Raw genomic sequence first — 14,142 nt, 5'->3', positions numbered from 1 at the left:
GTCAAAGTTTAAAAATGTGAAAATAGATTCTAAAAAGATATAAGAAGATATGGTGTGAGTGCCAATGCGACAACTCTCCTTCAAAGTCACAATTTGTAAAAGTAAACCATTATAGGTCAAAAGTAGGGTCTTCAACACAGAGCCTTGGGTCACACCGAACAGCAAGCTATAAAGGGCCCCAAAAATGACTAGTCTAAAACCATTCAAACGGGGAAACCAAAAGTCTTACCTACATAAAAAACGAGAAACAAGAAACTCTTATGAACAACATCAACAAACGACAACTACTGAACATCAGATTCCTGACTTAGGACGTGCCAACAAAATGCAGAGGCACTTAGAAAACCTAATACGTGTATTGAAAGATTGATTGTTTGGTCTAAAAATCTAAAGATTAAATAAACATGTAAAATGCAAAAATGATCAGCACAACACACTGTTACTTTAGTTTGTGCACATGAAAGACTTATATAGCAAGGTGCAATATTTTCAACAGGTGAGAGCTACAGGCACATGTGTGCCCCTTGTTTAATCAATTCACAAAAATTATATTTAAAGCAATTGTATTAAAATTGATTTTGTTATTCCAGACACAAAGTTATAGCCCCCCTCCTACGAGATCTGCAGAAACATAAACCTTTGAATTTCATGGTGACTGATCCAAGATGGTTATGGTACTGGACATTATTGAAACCTTTCTTGGTTTATCTGATCATCCTTATAGTGATAACTATTTTTGATGGAGCCTATGGTGAAGGCTACCAGGGTTTCATAATGATATTGGGACTGTCTTATCTTCTATGGGCTGTGGCTAAAAATATCCACAGACTTAATCATATAAGCAGGTTTGTGTAGTTAACAGTGGTCAGTGATACCTATGGAAACAAAGAGCATAAATTCAAATAACTAACATTCAAACAGCTATTGAAAGCGTTCAAGATTTGATCAAGCATTTAGGATTCTGATTCTGATTCAATATTTTATTAAAGTTACACCACTTGTATAATATTATACATTCCAATATGCATATACAACCTTGTGTATATAACATTGTGTATAACATAAAACATTGGAATACACATAAAACATATTGTATATTATAACTAACAGTAAAATGTCATTAGCTCAAATACTAAAACATATACATTGAACTTTTTAACCTAAATGCTTGATCAAATAATGGAATACTGCGAAAATGATTGGACTGGTAAAATCACTACTCTCCCCAAATTAAGGCCTTACATTACTACTAAACAGAAGTATGAGACTGAACTTTACGCCAAAATGAACATACAGAAACAAGAACGATCAGTTATGGCACAATTTCGCTGTGGTATTCTACCTTTACGCATTGAAACTAGGCGATTTAGAAATGAAGCTCCTGATGAATGATTATGCACTTTCTGCGATGACGGATCTGTTAAAGATGAAATACATTTCTTGTTGTACTGTAAAGCTTACCATAATTTAAGACAATTAATATTTGAATCATTGAACCTTGATAGTAATGTTATTGATAATAGAACATTTGCTAATTTAATGACACTTCATCATGTTCATCAAAGACAAACTGCCAAATATTTAAATTTATTTTTCTGTTAAAGAAAGGAACTTCTTTATAAGTAACAATCACATTGGGTATTGAAAATTTGAACATACGATTTAAAGTGACTTAAAGGTCCAATGGGCCGGGTGTAAATTTATTTAACAATTGTATTCTTATTATGTAATATTATCAATACTACACATGTCACTATAAAAAATGATATACTTACTTATACAAGTGCCATTCTATTAAGAATTATGAGAGACTAAGGATGATACACATAGAATTTTTTGCTATATACTATAGTATAAAATTGGTTCTGGTAAAAATACTTCCAAGTTAAGTAAAACCCATGATACAACTTATGAATTAAATCTTGTAATTTCACACCTCTGATAAATGACCCTAATGGAACATTTTTTTTTAACTATTGTAAAATCGGTATTATTGCAAGGTTTTATTTAATGAGCAAAATGAAACTCTGAATATGACAGTAATACAAACTCAGATTTTGATATTTGAATTAAATATCTGTATGGAGATTGTTCTGAAATCACAAAACGAACCGGCACCCCAAGGGTGGCTGGGGTATAGAAATATGGTCACTTGGTCTTCCCGACCGGCAGTAAAACACTTGCCGAAGTGGGGCGTCCGTTTGGCTGTGCAGGATGTATCAAGTTCGCAGTCACGTCCGGTCAGAAGGGGGACGTTAAATCTGATGCCTCGTGTACAGAGAGTGCCACGCTCTTTGCACGTTAAGAACCCTTGCAACAACTCTCTGAGGGGTCCGTAGGTGGCCTGTTGCAAGGCAAAATTTCTGTCCCTATCCAATATACCCTCCTTTTCCGGTGGCAGTCCAAATTCTTCCAAACATCAACCCAGATGGCCTCTATTGTATCAACCTACCTATTGTATTTATTTTATGAACTCGTTCTCGTCCTGAATATGCATGAAATATTTACCACTGGACGTTAAGCAACCAACAATCAATCAATCAAAACAAAACGAACCTTGCATGTTAGTCCATTTTTAAAAACTTAAAAAATCGTGTTAGGTTTTGAATTTACAGTACCTTCATCATTATTAAAAAGCCCTGAAGCAAAGATCAGCATCTAGTATACAGTAATTTGTCTTCTGATTCTTTGAATCTAGTTACCGTATTTCTTTAAATCCAAGTTCAAATCACAACCAGATGCTCCGCAGGGCGCAGCTTTATATTACATCAGAGGTTGAACCCTGAATGGTTTGGGCAAGTATGGACACAACATTCAAGCTGGATTCAGCTCTAAATTTGAATTGTGATTAAATAGTTGACACAGCATAGGTTTCTGACACAGAATGAATGTGGTCTAATGAACTTAAAATTCTTGTTTTGCCTTTGAGCAATTCACTATGCATTTTAATATTAATCCTCTCAAAAAAATGTTTGAAGAAATTTTCTATCTTTTTATTTATGAAATTTCAAATGAAAAAAATTGAACCCCCCCCTCAATTTCTTTTCACATCCCCCTTTCCTATATTCCAAAACCGATCTCAATTCAAATTGCCAATGGATTTTGCAACAATAATTACTCATTTAAATACATCATAAAATATTAAGATGTAAAAAAAGTGCATGTTATCACTGAATGGTAAAGATTGTTTTAATTTATCAGTTGGCAGTTAAAGTGAATATACATTGTTTATTGTTTAAAACAATGATTTAAGTTGATTCAACTACTATTCTGGACAAAGAAAGATAACTCCAATTGATTTCTTGCTATTGCACAATATTGTGCAATTAAATATTTTTTGCTATTGCGCAATACTGTGCAATGGAAAATACTTGCTATGCACAATACTGTGCAATTGAAGATTTCTTGCTAATGCGCAATACTGTGCAATTGAAAATTTCTTTCTATTGCACAATACTGTGCAATTGAAGATTTTTTGTTATTGCTGAGTACTATGCAATTGAAAATTTCTTGCTATTGCACAATACTTAATATAATAATTTTGGATCCTGATTTGGACCGACTTGGAAACTGGGCCCATAATAAAAAATCTAAGTGCATGTTTGGATTCAGCGTATCAAAGAACCCCAAGAATTCAATTTTTGTAAAAATCAAACTAAGTTTAATTTTGGACCCTTTGGACCTTAATGTAGACCAATTTGAAAAAGGGATCAAAAATTAAGAATCTACATACACAGTTAGATTTGGCATATCAAAGAACCCCAATTGTTCAATTTTCGATGAAATCAAACAAAGTTTAATTTTGGACCCTTTGGGCCCCTTCTTCCTAAACTGTTGGGACCAAAACTCCCAAAATCAATACCAATCTTCCTTTTATGGTCATAAACCTTGTGTTTAAATTTCATAGATTTCTATTTACTAATACTAAAGTTATGGTGCGAAAACCAAGAAAAATGCTTATTTGGGCCCTTTTTTGGCCCCTAATTCCTAAATTGTTGAAACCAAAACCCCCAAAATCAATCCCATCCTTCCTTTTGTGGTCATAAACCTTGTGTCAAAATTTCATAGATTTCTATTTACTTAAACTAAAGTTATTGTGCGAAAACCAAGAAAATGTTTATTTGGGCCCTTTTTGGCCCCTTATTCCTAAAATGTTGGGATCAAAACTCCCAAAATCAATCCCAAACTTCCTTTAGTGGTCATAAACCTTGTGTTAAAATTTCATAGATTTCTATACATTTTTACTAAAGTTAGAGTGCGAAAACTAAAAGTATTCGGACGACTACTACACAGACGACGACGCCAACGTGATAGCAATATACGACGAAATTTTTTTCAAATTTTGCGGTCGTATGAAAACTGCACAAAATATAATCAAGCAACTATGGAATTTTAATGTCTGAGAAGTGAACTGTTTTTTAAACCTCCTTACCCATCCCAAAATATACCATCACAGTCAAATAGAGCATACAAAAAAGTACTGCAAATCTGAAACAAAATCGTTGAATAGCTGTAACTTTGTCAATAAGTAAAATATTTGGTCAATTTTGGTATCAAATTAAACAAACCTTAAGTATTTAGGATAACTTTAGAATCCTGTTGATGAATTTCTTTTTTAAAAAATGAAGAAATATATAAAATTTGAATAGGAGAACATATTTGCTCTGTTGATTAGATCAGAAGTGCATGTTTTTGTACTACCAAACTTACTGGAACTAGAGCTCTCTAATATGCTGTTAAAGATATGTTGAATTTTTAGCATAAGAATTATTATTGTTTTCACTCAAGATAACTGTTGCTTTATTTGAACTAAAGACAAAATAGCTATGGATGCTTGAAAATACAAAATTTAACATGAAAAACAATGAGACTATGAAATAGTTATTTAATTCTTGTGATACAAATTATTTCAACATATTGTGCAGATAAAGGCGACTGAAGATTTCTCTTGTTAGAAATTTTTCTATAAAAGTTCATTGAATTAAATCCAAAATTGTAGATTGCATTGAAAGGTATAACAGAAATATACTGTTTATAAAAACACACACAATATGATTACAGTGCTATAGTTCTAAATGTTACTTTTTGTTCTTTCAGAATGCAGAATCCAATATTTGCAGGAGCCTTTGGTGCTGGTTTAGTACACACATCTGCACATTACTGGTTATATCTTAGTCCTCGTATCCTTTATATAATCAAAGTAACAGTAACTATAGTAACCAAATCAGAGTCAATTATATTGTTGTGTGTCATAAAGATCTTTAATAGTTGTTCCAATCAACAATTGCATGATTAACAAAGAGGTAACAAGAATTTATTATTTTTCACTGGAAATCAATTATCATGGATTTCATATGTTAAGAGAAACTAAGAGGTATAATGTTCAACGAATTAAAGATTGTATGCAGACTTTTACGATAACCTGTATTAAAATATCCACCAAAATTCAAGTTTTCCTCAATCCATTAAAGTTTGTACCCATGATAAATCAATTAAATCACGGTATTATGTGTTTTTTATCCAGTCATTATCATTCCTATATTGATATATACATTTGTACCTTTATTTTTGGAGAAATTTCATCAAAGTCCTATGATTTTATCCCTGAATTATCCTCAAACAATATCAGAATCAAGGGTCTGGAAATGACAATATTTCTCAGACAAGTTTTCATCTAAAGCAAAAAGGCGGAAATGTTTTTTTGGTTTTTAGCTCACCTGGCCCGAAGGGCCAAGTGAGCTTTTCCCATCACTTTGCGTCCGTCGTCCGTCGTCTGTCGTCGTCCGTCGTCGTTAACTTTTACAAAAATCTTCTCCTCTGAAACTACTGGGCCAAATCAAACCAAACTTGGCCACAATCATCATTGGGGTATCTAGTTTAAAAAATGTGTGGCGTGACCCGGTCATCCAACCAAGATGGCCGCCACGGCTAAAAATAGAACATAGGGGTAAAATGCAGTGTTTGGCTTATAACTCAAAAACCAAAGCATTTAGAGGAAATCTGACATGGGGTAAAAATGTTTATCAGGTCAAGATCTATCTGCCCTGAAATTTTCAGATGAATCGGTTAACCTGTTGTTGGGTTGCTGCCCCTGAATTGGTAATTTTGAGGAAATTTTGCTGTTTTTGGTTATTATCTTGAATATTATTATAGATAGAGATAAACTGTAAACAGTAATAATGTTCAGCAAAGTTAGATTTACAAATAAGTCAACATGACCGAAATGGTCAGTTGACCCCTTTAGGAGTTATTGCCCTTTATAGTCAATTTTTAACCATTTTTCATAAATCTAAGTAATCTTTTACAAAAATCTTCTCCTCTGAAACTACTGAGCCAAATTAATCCAAACTTGGCCACAATCATCTTTGGGGTATCTAGTTTAAAAATTGTGTGGCGTGACCCGGTCAACCAACCAAGATGATGCCATGGCTAAAAATAGAACATAGGGGTAAAATGCAGTTTTTGGCTTATAACTCAAAAACCAAAGCATTTTGAGGAAATTTGACATGGGATAAAAATGTTTATCAGGTCAATATCTATCTGCCCTGAAATTTTCAGATGAATTGGACAATCGATTGTTGGCTTGCTGCCCTCCAATTGGTAATTTTTAAAGAAATTTTGCCGTTTTTGGTTATTATCTTGAATACTGTTATAGATAGAGATAAACTGTAAACAGCAATAATGTTCAGCAAAGTAAGATCTACAAATAAGTCAACATGACCTAAATGGTCAAATTGACCCCTTAAGGAGTTATTGCCCTTTATAGTCAATTTTTAACAATTTTCATTAATTCGGTAAATTTATGTAAATTTTTACCAAATATTTTTCCCTGTTACTAATGGGCAAGGTTCATTATAGATATAATTGTAAGAAGCAAGAACGTTCAGAAAAGTAAGAACTTCCAACACATCACCATCACCAAAATACAATTTTGTCATGAATCCATTTGTGTCCTTTAATATGCACATAGACCAAGGTGAGCGACACAGGCTCTTTAGAGCCTCTAGTTTTTTTAATTTGTAAAGAAATGATATATGTTATTTAAAAGATCAAGTTTTTTCTGTTAATGACCGATGGAATTTATCACTGAAGAATAATGAATGTCATGTGACCCCTTTTAATCCAATAGAATTTTATTCTCAACGGATATGAAATAATACCCAGTAAAACCCATCCTTAAAAAGTTTTAAGCTTGATAATGTCACACTTTGTGACGTCTCTGAAAACTTCTTCTGAGATGTTGTGATGTTACTGATAATTTCTACTCGGGTCTCGAAGACTTGGTACTATAACAATTGAGCAAATGGAAGGATGATAATTGGTAATGCCACTCTAGCAGTACCTGAATATGTTAGGTCAGAATTTATTATAGCTTTGTAGCAAAATTAAACACACAAAAAAATGTACATGTGTATTTCAATAAGAAAAATTACAAAAAGCACTTGTTATTTTAAAAAAATAAATATTTTTCGAATATTTAGGTAATCATTCATTTTATTGTGCCTTGTTGTCATTTGCTATTTATCAGATGATTGTTTCCATATTCTGAATTTGTTTTTATTAATACATGATAATATTAAGTTTGACCTTAACCTCTTGACAGTTACTGGAACCTACACCATCTTATCTATCATATCTATAGTACTGATGATAATTACATATTATATGTATTATCTATTATTAACAAAAAATGCAGGTAAGTGACTGTTATATTATACACATATAGCCTTTGTATGAGGTCGATACAAGGATATATTGACCTGAAAGAAGTACAGTCCCTGTAACGTAAAAGTTAACACTATTTTCGTTCGGGAATCGTACGTACAGCGTTCGGTTATCGTTCGTATATAGTTCGGTCATCATTCGTACAGCATTCGTATTGCGTCCGTACAACGTTCGGTCAGCGTTCGTTCATCGTATGGTAAATTTCACCATTGAGGGTTTTGTATAACGTATGCTTCATGGTATCGTTAATCGTTTTATTTGTCGTATGGTTTATGGTATGGTTTAGCGTTTATCGTTTCGTTTATCGTATGATATGTGATATTGTTTAGCGTTTCATCAATCGTATGGTATATCGTTTTGTTAAGCGTCTGATATACACGTATGTTAGGATTTTATTTCAGAAAGTTATTTCAATTATTATAGTTTTGAGTTAAAATAAGTCAATATAAAAAGATGCGGGATAAAAACAAAACAATTATTAGTTTGGATTGGATTAAATCTCCAACTAATATCATTATGGAATATATAAAAAACGGACGGGAAACGTTTCCTCTCATCACATTTTGACATGAATAACATGAGACCAAATATCGCGATATAAGTCAGGCTCTCTATATCTCTCTCTCTCCTCCGCCAAACATTTCTCTGATCGAAATATTTCCTTGACACAATAAATTATAAAGAATGTTCTATAAATGAGGCTTGATATGAAGTACATGTTTTATTTCTAAATGTATTAAAAAAAGGCAACACATCCATGGTAATTGTTCTCCTCAATGTCAGAGTCTGATATAAACCGAAAACTGCCAGGGATATATAAAAATTCGTTGAAGATATCTATGGAATCATCGTCGCTTGTGATTCCTGCTGTCGGTGTTAAAACTGTTTTATTTTACTGTAAAAAGTGCTTAATTCCATGTATGAGTAAAATACAGAATTGAAAAATAACTCTTCCTTTTTTATATTTCTTTATTTTAGAGGTAAGCTTCTAGCTAAGTTTCACTTATTCTGTCGCAAATCATTTACCTTAAATAACCGGTCAATTGTATTCTAAAAGAAGTTGATTTGTTCTTTGTACGAATACATGTAAAATTTCTCGCTGGACGTTATGTTTACAATCGATGATCAAATACAAACTTACAGTATTTATATGAAAGAGACTAAATAATATATATTTTTTATTATTATTCTACACATATTTGAAGAATCGAAATAATCAGTTCTACAAATGGATGTTATTTAAAGACTTGAAATTTTACAATTATTACATGCATCTATGAATTTTTTTATCGACACACCAAACGTTTCCCTTTCATCGTGCATAGCTTATTTTCCGATTCACTTAAGGTTTCTAACGATTTTCTTACTTGTTCATTACATTCTAAAATTAAAATCCTACACAAATTGCAAAAACTTTTATTCTCCGGCTGGACTGCGTAAAAGATGAATACTGTTTTGTTTGTGTACACACAATGTTTTGAAGGCCGATATCCAGTTTCGCTAAAAAAAAGAATTAATTTGCGCCACAACTTAATTACGCCAATTCTTTTTTTGCATCACTTTTTTGTAAAAACTGCAGCATTCATTTGCGCCAATAAAACAATCATTTAATTGCGCAAATATTATAGACTTGTTTTTTAAATGTTTGTTCTCAGTGCACCGAGGAGGTCCTTTCCGGTATTTACAGGTACAGATACCGCAAAGGGCCTCCTTCGTGCACTTAGAACAAAATAGTGCACTAGGGACCTGATGGAAAGATAGAATTGAGATAAAAAAAAAAAAAAATGGCATACAGAAGGAGAAGTACATAATTTCGAATTTTAGTAATTATAAAGCTATTTAACAGTTGAAGTCAGTATTCTAATGTTACATGTACGTTTACATAGGTTAATCGTTTCGAGGTAAATATGACACAATTATTAAAATTGAGAATGGAAATGGGGAATGTGTCAAGTTCCATTTATTGGCGCAATTCATATTATAAAAAAGAAGAGATGAGCGCGATTCAAACCTTTACAATATGACAAATTACACCTAACCGTTTTGACAAACCAGTAAATTCTTCGCTCGGGGATATACACCTGACAGTAATCTTCATTCAGTAACTTAATTATTGTATCATCATAATGTTTGATTTTCACATTATAACACAACTAAGAATATGACGGATGAATTTATAGTTAGCTGTTTAATGTCCAGTGGCAACTATTAGATGTATCATTAGGAGGACATTTACAATGTTATAAAAACATTATATGTATGTTTCATTATATGTTGTGTCACATACTATAAATATGTAGTTTTATGGCAAACCAGATTTGAATTGAATTATAATACGTTATTCTGATTGGCTACACTGCAATATTGCGTTATTCCTAATCAATTTCATTACACAATAAAATGTATCATTCAAGATGACATGAGGTCCCACAATAGAGTGCACAGGTAAATTAAATAAAAACTTGATAAAAATCTTGTTTTCATAATCCTAGCTAAAAAATGTTTTTATAAGTATTGAATGCTTCGAGCGCCCATTTTTGAATGAAGCGCTTTCGCGCTTCTTACAAAATGTAATACGGTCAACGCTTTTACACCCCAATGAAGTTACAAAAAAAAGCATTCAATATTTAAAATAAATATGAACAAGGACATCCTAATATGTTATTCAAACATGTGTATTACGGCACAAGCGATGACCTATAGACCGTGTGTATCATATGTATATTTAGGGTGGGTTTCTCCAAATTAAGGAGGTATAAATACAGGAAAATAAATGAAAAAAAATACAATATTAGAATAGAGTATTTCGGGCAAAATAAAGAACAGAGGAACATGATATAAGAAAATTAAGGAAAATGGTATAAGAAAATTCAAGAATAGAGGGAAATGGTCTAGTTTTTTGCCGGACAATTGTTGATGATTGATTAAAGTAAAGTGCATTTATAGGTACACAATCGTTTGAACATCGGTAGGGATTTATGTTTGGAGTTGATTTTTGACATAATGAGAAATTTTTTTTGTTTGAAATTTCTCGAATATTTTTTTTTCGTCTGATTTTAAATTGAATAAAAAAACCTATAATAAAAAAATAAATGGTTTAATTACGACATATAGATAAAACTGCTATTCAGTCGATTTTAAAATACATGCTATAAAAGGGAATACATAAAAAATAACAATCTTTTTGAACAAAAAGTCAACCTTAAGACCTCGAATATATTTTTGTAAGAACATTATATTAATTCCGACTTCCATCTAAAATAGCTTGAATTGTTTATTTGGAAAAAAAAAGGGTGATGCCTTAGGCTATTTTCAAAAAATGTTGATTGATCCGAATTTTACGCATATTATCACTTACTTATATAAAAAGATTTAACAGAACACAATTCATGTTTTATATTTAAAAAAAACATATACGCTAAACGAAACTATGCACACCAAGAAACTATGTACGCTAAAAGATACGATATACGCTAAACGAAACGATGTACGCTGAACGATACAGTAAACGCTAAATGAAACGATTTACGCAAAACAATAAGATATACGATAAAAGGGCGCTTATGTTATCGTTATGGTATGGTTTATGGTACATGGTTTCGTTCGTACATCATTCATTCAGCGTCCGTACAATGTTCGGTCAGCGTTTCATTTGCATTCGTACACTGTTCGGGAAGCGTACCTACATCGTTTGGGCATCGTCCGTACTTGGTTCGGGCATCGTTCGTATTGTTAAGTTTTACGTTACACAGACTGTATATTGACTGAGGACGAAGTCCGAGGTCTATATACTTCTTTGGGTCGATATATCCTGTATTGACCTCATACAAAGGCTATATTTGTTATATTATTAATTTCCGACCATATTTGTATCAAAATAGTCATTTAGGTTTGTTGGAATTTTATAAATATTACATCAATTTGTCTCCTTGACAATAACAACATATTAGTTGTTATTTAATTTACTTTTTTTTTTACATCTTATGTATTTGAAGATTTTTTCCGTCAAATTATTGATCACAGATATCATGTGTTTCAAAACGTTAAACAATATCCTGAAACTCATTACATGACGTCACAAAGTAAATCGGTTTTTAGATATTCTAAAAATAACGGTGCGATATGCATTTTGCCGGTCAATATGCTTTTTGCTATACGCCGTTTTCTCGCCGTGTTAAATAATACGAATTAATAATATATATATATATATTTTGTCTCTTTAAGATTTAATGGGAGTAATTACATGTTTTCCAGAAAATTGAAGTGATATAATTGTTAGATTCTATTTTCATGGGAGTTTCATTGGATATATTCTTTTCACGAAATAAACAAAATTAAATCCTCGACTGAAATTTCTGCTTTTACAGTATGTAACCTAACAGATTTTTGTAGTTTTTATCATGCTTACAAGACAAAGGGAAGCTTTATATGTCAGAAAGACTTGGATGATTTATAATTAAGATATACATTTGCCCTATAGTTTAGAATTTCTTTTTGCATATGTCCAATGCCTTTGACCTTATTTATATAGTTCAAAGATGTGCAAATAACTATTATTATTATGATTTGGTCTCTTCAATTAATCATTGATCAATGGAAAGTTTTCATGATTAAAAGTCAATTGAATGTAATTTAGATGAATCTACACTGAATTTGGTCATAAACTGTGATTTGTAACAACTGGAACAAGTGTGCTATTATATCTTTTTCCCATAGGAATACCTATACATACTTCATTGCTGAAATGTACAAGGAGAAAGTTTACAGCTAAAGTACACATGTTCATTAATTTGTGAACTAGTTTTATACCAAATCAAGGTTTTGATCACAAATTCATATTTCACTGAACATGAAAATATATCATAATTAGTGCCAACAGCCTATCTCCCCTTATGGAAATATTCTGTTTTAGAAAGGAAGGATAATCACCAACTTGGCTAACATTATTGACATATCTGGATGTTTGAAAAGCCTGTTCTTTGAACTCTCACAAAACTAAGTATGAGTCAAGGTGGAAAAGAGAGGAGAAAGATACTTAAAGAGATATTCATACTCTAAGTGAAAAGTTAAAAAAAAAAATGACTAGGCCATGGCGAAAATGATAAAACAAGTCGAAGGACAAACAACAGGACACAAAACAAATCAGAGAAAACTAAGACTGAGCAACACATACACAACTTTTGATAAACTTTAAGAACTATTTTGAAGGTGTGACTTTGTCTTTTCCATAGTGAATAGTTGAGCATGTACATTAAAGTGTTATATCTTATATTAATTAAGGTGTAGTAACACAGTCAAAGTTTGATTCAGTCGGTAACAGGAGGATGACAATTGTAGATTTGTGTATACCACAGCAAAAACTGGATGACTATTGTACATTCTGTGAGGTAAGAACATTTTTGCTATAAAAGATTAGGGACGGATTAATATTTAAAAAGCAATGCAAAAGAAGAAAAGTTCTGAAAAGGGGTGTGTTAAATGTCTTGCTACCACATTTTTGCTTACATTGCATTCTTTAAACACAATCATCAGATTATGTTGATAGTAGAGAACTCCAAATCTAAAACATGTTTGCGATTATGTAAACTAAAACGTCTTACAAGACAGTCAAATCAAACTTGTTATTCTTCAGCAGATGTTTATAATTCAGTTTATATTTTATATTTACCGGTATGGTATTACAATGTATCGTTAAAGCAACAGGTCAATGAAGTGCTCACTGTATCTCTACAAATTATTAAAAGGTTTTAAGCTCAATGAGACAAGTGTTGACTTTTGAATAGTGTGCCCTCAATAGTCCAATGGTTATGTTCTTCAGCTCCCAACACAGAGATTATCAGTTAAAAACCTACTGCCTGAAATTACTATTTTATTTCCCTATATCAAATTTAACTTAACTTTATTGTATGTTTAAATTAAACTCATTGTGGTGAACCAAGCCTGTGTGAATCATTTCGTTAGAATCCCTTTTATTTTACTTTTTTTTTATTAAAATAAAATTAGCAAACTTTATCCAACAGACCATAAGAAATTGGAAAATATAAATTTTTCTATCTAACTGTATCCCCCCTTCTCTTAAACCACAAAACACCGCATTTGTCTCTTCAACTTAAAAGAGAAAAGATAGCATTTTCATTGATTATCAATAACTAGTATTTTTTGTCCCAGAAAGCTCAACATAGGGATAGTGATCTGACCTTGGCAGCTGTAGATTTAAGTTCCAACTTACCGATAAAAGCTATATATTTAGAAGGTAGAAGACCTAAATGCTTTATACTCTGTATATAGATGACTTATGTTATGAAGTTTCTTTCTGTCATATGTTTTTGACTTCATTTTAGTGATTGCTTAAAAAAAGATGATTGTCAACGAGACAACTCTCCACAAGACTTTAAACTAACAGTCTAAATTATATAC

General features: G+C 31.8%; 1 protein-coding gene across 1 annotated transcript in view; it reads left to right on the top strand.

Moving 5' to 3' along the window:
• The window catches only part of LOC134724925 (uncharacterized), a 32,778-nt gene that overhangs the window by 14,585 nt on the left and 4,051 nt on the right, over positions 1 to 14,142 (top strand). Inside the window, exons 5-8 of the mRNA XM_063588303.1 lie at positions 591 to 845; positions 5,098 to 5,180; positions 7,604 to 7,696; positions 13,006 to 13,112. Of these exons, the coding sequence (XP_063444373.1) occupies positions 591 to 845; positions 5,098 to 5,180; positions 7,604 to 7,696; positions 13,006 to 13,112 (538 nt within the window). The remainder of the gene's footprint in view (positions 1 to 590; positions 846 to 5,097; positions 5,181 to 7,603; positions 7,697 to 13,005; positions 13,113 to 14,142) is intronic.

The sequence above is a fragment of the Mytilus trossulus genome, chromosome 7 (assembly GCF_036588685.1).
Source record: "Mytilus trossulus isolate FHL-02 chromosome 7, PNRI_Mtr1.1.1.hap1, whole genome shotgun sequence".
Classification (NCBI taxonomy): domain Eukaryota; kingdom Metazoa; phylum Mollusca; class Bivalvia; order Mytilida; family Mytilidae; genus Mytilus; species Mytilus trossulus.
This window is presented reverse-complemented; position numbering and strand designations above follow the sequence as displayed.